This window comes from Propithecus coquereli, unplaced genomic scaffold, assembly GCF_000956105.1.
Source record: "Propithecus coquereli isolate 6110/MARCELLA unplaced genomic scaffold, Pcoq_1.0 Scaffold162, whole genome shotgun sequence".
Taxonomy (NCBI): Eukaryota; Metazoa; Chordata; class Mammalia; order Primates; family Indriidae; genus Propithecus; species Propithecus coquereli.
In genome coordinates, this window is record NW_012140747.1 from 1,529,946 (window position 1) to 1,536,911 (window position 6,966).

The 6,966-nt window shown below is 37.0% G+C and overlaps 1 protein-coding gene across 1 annotated transcript in view; it reads right to left on the reverse strand.

Moving 5' to 3' along the window:
- The window catches only part of CLOCK (clock circadian regulator), a 52,550-nt gene that overhangs the window by 2,979 nt on the left and 42,605 nt on the right, over positions 1 to 6,966 (reverse strand). The window contains 3 exon segments of the mRNA XM_012641092.1: positions 3,313 to 3,518; positions 4,210 to 4,419; positions 5,267 to 5,419. Coding sequence (XP_012496546.1) covers positions 3,313 to 3,518; positions 4,210 to 4,419; positions 5,267 to 5,419 — 569 coding nt within the window.

Here is a 6,966-nt window from a genome sequence, read left to right on the forward strand (position 1 = left end):
GAGACTATTTCTCCCATTCTCTCAACAGACGTCTTTCACATTAAAATTCCTTTCTTCCTTGGCAATCCTCTTGTCTCAATAGTTGGATCTTTGTGCAGTGAGCAACTGGATAAGGGGTTAATAACCAAAATATATAAGAATTCCCACAATTCACCAACAATCAACCCAATTAAAAAATGGGCAAAGGTCAAACATGAATAAACGTTTCTCCAAAGAAGATATACAAATGGCTAATAGGCACATGAAAATGTGCTCAACATCACTAATCATCAGAGAAATGCAAAGCTAAGTCGCAATGAAAGACCACTTTACACCCATCAGGATGGCTATTATAAAAAAAACCCAAAAAACAACAACAGAAAAAACCAGTTGGCAAGGATGTGGAGAAACCCTTGTACACTGCTGATGGGAATATAAAATGCTATAGCCACTATGGAAAACATTATGCAGTGCCTCAAAAAAAAATCAAATATAGAATTATCACATAAGGCAATTCCACTCCCAGGTATATATCCAAAAGAAGTGAAAGCAGGGACGCAAACAGGTATTTGTACACTCATATTCATAAGTAGTGGCATTATTCACAATAGCCAAAAGGTGAAGGCAACCCAAGAATCCACTGACAGATGGAATGAATAAGCAAACGTGGTATATACATACAGTGGAATATTATTTAGCCTTAAAAAGGAAGGAGATCCTGACACACATTACAACGCGAGCATCCTGCTAAGTGAAACACACCAGTCACGAATGAACAAATACTACAGCATGATTCCACTTATAGGAGGTACTTAGAGTAGTCGAATTCACAGACAGAAAGCAAAACAGAGGTTACCAGGGGCTGGGGGAAGGGAGAACGGGGAGTCACTGCTTACAGTGGTGGTTGCTAAGGGCTGGGGGATGGGGGCTGTTTAACGGGGATGGAGTTTCAGTTTGGGAAAGACAAAGTTCTGGAGATGGTGGAGGGTGATGGCAACAACCATGGGAATGTACTTAATGACACTAACTGGATACTTTGAACTGATTAATATAATACATTTTATGTTATGTATATTTTCCCACAATAAAAAATGTTCAACCGGTAAAAACAATACACGAACTTTTTTCTTTTTATAAAATTACTAGGCACTTGGGAGTCAGACAGATATGGCACGTGCTTTATTTGCCACATTAGCACCCAGTTCCTGAATGAACTTAAAGCTATCATGAGGTAATTTTTTAAAACTCTAGGTAGGTTTACGGATTTACACTGAAAGTTGTATCTTACAAACATAATTCAAAACCAAACGACGTTCTAACAGCACTCTCAATTTGTGAATGTATCAGTGTAGCACAAGCCCACTGTGCTAGAATTTGCTAATTTCCCCTCCCTCCCTGACTGCCTTCCTCTACTTTTTATATAAAAGAAAAACAAAAAATGATGCCTTTTCAGGCAACCATGTTATTTCCATTTGCCTCTCTGAGAGATGAAGTTAGTTCTCCACAATGGCCATCACGGCGAGGAAACCGACGTACGACCCTGCTGTAGACGCATGACACGACTGCAATTACGGTTAAAGTACATTACAATATTTCAAAATCAAATTATAATAATTCATTTTGAATCCATGCCAGATCTTGAACATAAAATACACTGTATACACTCCACAACTGAATGCTTTAATGCAAAATAAAAAAAGAACTAAAGATGTTAAAATAAAGAAAGCACAAAGAAACAAGTAACGTTTACGAAGTACACTTAGTTACAGAAGTGCTAAGTTAATTTTAAACAAAGGTAATATCTGAATTGCCTAACGGCTCACTGGTAAATATAATAAGAATACTTCATACATCTCTGGCACCAAAAGACATTCTTTAATCTATTTTTGTTTAACTCACACTTCCGTGGCTTTATACACACTGCTCAGTCTGCCTGGAGTCCCCGCCACGTGCACACCCAAAGCCAAGCTCCTTAAGGCTCAGGACAAGTTTCTCCTCCTCCTCCGTGAAGTTTTTCTTGACCACACTTCTCTATTCACCTACTTGCCTCAACCCGTGGAACTGCTCGCTACCTCCTCTCTAAATGCCTGTAAGTATTCATCACACCGAATACTACCGATTTGTTTACCTTTCTAATGCTTTCACTAGTCTAGTCTTTCCCAAAAAGGACTGTGTCATACTCATCTAAGTAGGCCTTCAGTCATTGGCTGAAATATGTTTTTTGTTCTACCCTCAAAAAAGGAGACCTTTACAAATAGCTGCTCACTTTACAAAATGCACAGCAACATTCTAGTTTAATGTGTCTTTCTCAGGCTTTAAAACCAGTCCCCTGCAATTCTATGGAGCACACTCATAAGACTTTCCGGCTGAATATTAGAGCTAGAAGTTGGACTTTTTAAGTTGCAGGAACTTAGCTCCAAAGAGAAGCAACGAGTTCTCCCTGCTCTCATTGCCTATGTGATACTGCAGCTTCTTTGCTTTCTGGAAATTATTAGAAAGATTTTAATAAAATATATTATACTGTCTCACGCAAACAGCAAAGATGTATTATAAAAGCAGCAGCCTACTTGTAATAAAATAGATTAAAAATAAAATGCATTTAAAATACGAGATCTAAGACTACAGAGATCCTACAGTTGTTCAAAGACAGCTTCCCAACAGATGAATGGCATTTCTTCAAAAAATTTGTTTCTAAGTCAGCTATTTGGACTTCCTGCTAAAATAAGCACAGGTGGCTGTTTTCCTAGAATAGTGCACAAAAGCTTGGTGCAATGTATGTTTAAGCACTTGAGCTCTGAAATCACACACCAAAGTCTGACTTCAGAATCCCCTCCTCACTCCTTTAGCTATGCAGGCCCTTGACCAAATTATTAAAAACCCACTTTTTCTTTATCTGGAAAACAAAAGACCCTAACATATTTTTTTTTAAAGTGAGAATTAAATGAGATAATATATTTTGAACATTTAACAAACTTAAAAAAGGTAAGCTACCTTAACCATTGTTAGTACATGAAAACTCTCTAGCATCTGTATCGAAAAGACAAAACCTTCACAGTGACACAAAGCCTATCACAAACCGCGTGTCACAGCGATCTGTAGAATTTGGATTCTATAACATTGTGGTAGCACATTTTTGAGCAAGAAACAAAATCTGTTGTCACCCTTTTATTATAAAGTCCTTAAGCAAAAATAAATTCTACGTTTTTATTTCAAATCTAAGAACACTGGCTGCAGTGAGCAACAAACTAAAATCATGCTTTTAAAAATCAAATTATTGTTTTTAAATTGCTCGATCTACTACTTTGAAAATGACAAATGAAATATGACAACTACCTTATCTGTCTGTCCTGAGTGAACGTGGTTACCGCGGCACTCTGGGTGCTGTTTGGGGGCACGCTAGACGGAATCTGCACCATGCTCCCAGCGGCAGGCTGCGAGATCACCATGGTGTTGTACAGTGGGGCCGGCAGAGTGCTCTGCGTCTGACTGGGAAGAGATGTCTGCTGATTGTGCCCACTCAGTACGCTTTGTTGACTCTGCTGAAAAAGAAGATTTTACAGATAGATTCACTGAAAAAAGTTATTTGGGGAGTATGCTTCTCCTATTCATCGTACTCACAATACAGGACATATTATTCTGCAAGAAATCTGACTGCAAAGGAATGACTTGTAGTAATCGAGAATGAATCAGTCCTCAATGCCTTGCTGGAAGGCAAGCTGTGACTTTAGAAAAGGAGCATGGTATTAACAGGGATGATATAAAATATACACAAAAAATTTCTCTTAAATGCCCAAAGTGAGTGACTTACTGGTAGACATTTCTATATTTTTCATGTAAAGGGATTTATAGTCATAGAGGTACGGTAATTTCCAAAATTTTCTGGAATACTGATTAAACCATCACTGCTCCCTACCAACAGTCTTCCTGGTCAGCCTCAAACATTTTTAACACATGGAAGTAGACTGTAAGTTACAATAACCTGGTATGACTCTGTTAGACTAGATCCTTAAACAGCTTGTGACATTTTTTAAGTGCAAAAATACTGAAAATGTTTAACACTAACATAATTTTGCAAAAAATATTTTAATGATCCCTCAATAATATACTCTTTAATCACTACTAAATTTAAAAATGGGGTATTTTATAAAATAGAGCTTTATTTTTGTTTTAGCAGTAATGTACATTTCCATCACTGAACACTCCATAGCCCACTGTACTCGATAATGTTACCTGAGTTGACGGACTTTGTAAAGTCTGTTGTTGTATCATGTGCTGAGTTGTGCCAATATGTCCAGTATTCATTCCACTTTGAACTTGGTTAGTAGGAACAACCTGGCCTTGCACATTTATAGGTGCGAGTTGCTGGATATTTGAGGAATTTCCAGAAGAAAGTTGAACAGAACCAAAATTCAATCCAGGGTTTGACTGTTGCAAAAACATCTTTAAAAACAAAGATTACAACAAAATGAGCATTGTAGATTAAAAACGAAAAAGGAGAGCATTAAAAAGAAAGAAAAAAAATCAAGCTGTAAAGTTTTCAAAGCAAGTAACAAGACTAAGTCATTCTGAATGAACAATCAGCAGTAAATGCAGTCTTCCATGTATACTACGCAGGTGATGGGTACGTAAGTCCAGACCTCACCACTATACAAAATATACATGTAATACAATTCAACTTGTACCTCCTAATTCTATTACAATTTTTAAAAAGGAAAAAAAAAATGCAATCTTCCAGTCAAACTAACCGTACATTTCCAATTGTCAGAAAACCTGTAACTCAGCACTGCTCAGAAGCCTGTGGACTGGCAGCTCTAGATCACCAATCGTTTACAATTTATAACGTTAGACAGAAGTAGTTTTCACTCAGTTTCCTTTTACCGAAGTCCTAGTCTCCTCGAGTGTTGGTCAAGTAAGACTAATTTGAATCTACCTTCTGGTATCTTATTAAAACTTTTACTGATGATTGATTTATAAATTCTGTACCCAAATGTTTATGTAAACTGTAATTTTTATATTATGGATTTAAACTTACTAAAATTTGGAGTGGTAGAAGATGATTCCATTTATCTGGAGAAACAAGCATGTTGATGAAAATACCCTTAGGAAGGAATTATCTCTAGAGACTTAAGTAGAATCATACTGAGTAGGTAACCAATGGGTATTTATTGAACTGAGTTGATGAAATGCATCTCCTACATCTCACTTTTAGTTAAGAAAGTCAATTTTCCCAGAAATCCAAAATGTGAACGGAATGCTTTGTTTGTATTCAAATATAACAATAACTTACCTGCAGCCCTTGACCATGGACCATTTGAAGTTGTTCTTGAATTTTTCTTAGTTCTTCCTGTTGCCGATGAATATTTGCCTCTATCATCCGTGTCCGCTGCTCCAACTGGTCTTTCAGATGCTGCATGGCTCCTAATTGAGCTGAAAACTGAAACTAAAGTATCACATATAGAAAAATATAACATATTTTAGAATTACTTACTTCTCATAATTTTGCAACATGAAAAGCAGTATGTCACGAGTTAAAAATGTTACGCCAGTCACGTATGTCCCTCAGCTCCTAATCTACCCATCTTTGCTCTGCTTTGTGATATTGGAGCTGGACCTTAAAAAGATTTTTGCTTTGCCAGCAGGAATAAAGTTAGCCATGTCAGTAGATGGTGCTGCAGCGATACTGCAAAGGAAGGTGTTCATCTCCTGGTCTGGTGCTTTTCCTTCTTGCTCGTATGTCAGAGGTGCCAGGGTGCAGCTTCCCAGCAATTCTCAATGACATCCTAAGGGCAGCTTCCCAGCAAGTTTTGCCAGTACCCCAGCAGATGGCTTCCTGATCTCTAGCCCTAGTCTGTGGCAGCTCGTGCACTTCTCTTCCACTAGCTACAGCCACACCTGCTCTAATGAGATCTGAATCTCAGCCTGGCGTGGGGGACGAGGTTCGGAAGTTGTGCGAAGTTTTCCAAGTATGTTCCTTCCTTGAGTACCATCCCTCGGACTTAACGTTACTGGCTGCTGTCTACATCTGCTATTCCTTTATTCTTTAGATTCTCTTTACTTCTTTTAGGAGATAATTCCTGTTACCAGTTAATATTTTTTTATGCTATTCCTGTTCAAATTCCTGCTATGCTTCTGAATCTTGACTGATTACACCCTGGCATTAAAAAATCTGAGCTCATATTGTGGCTACCACTTACTAGAACAAATTATTTAACTTCTTAGCTTTTTTCCCACCCTACAGCAAATGAAAAAGCAGCGTGCACCTGGAGTTAATTCATCAAATTCTCTCATCCCTAGAATGTCCCATATGTGCACATCAGTAAAATTACCCAAAGTTACAAAAATCTGACAGATAACCAACGATAATATTTCACTCATATTTCCAACGTAACAAGTATAAAACGTAGGATAAATGAAAGAATGCATAAATAAATAAAAACATAGTTATTCTACTTCCTGGTTTTCCTGCTTTACTTGAGTCATTAAGCAGCTGATACTTTCTACTGCTTGTAATTTAGCCACATTTGGTAATTCATCTCTTAAGTCTATATTGACTCATTTAAATATGTCGATGAATATTCAGTACATGAAACAGTTTAAGAGCTGAGTTTCACTATATTGGAAATCTATCTTAAAATAGTCTCTTACAGTGAACTGCACCTAAAACTGAGAAACGTTCCCCTTACCCGAAAGCTGTATTAAGGATAATAAATATTACATTTCAAAGCATACAACTCTGACTTCTGAAGCTGACGATAACCAGACCATATCATATATTAGATTAAACTAGGTTTGAGAAAGTATTACAAATTTAGTACTTCAACTCCCTCAGGCCTTTATATTTTTATATTAGTCAAAATGTTATATTTACGTCATACAAATATGTTTTATTGTAACTAAAGTTATTTGTACCATTGTCACCATTTAAAGGATTTCTATTAAGTACAAATAAGAAAACAGTAACTAATACATACAGAAGGCAAGATAACA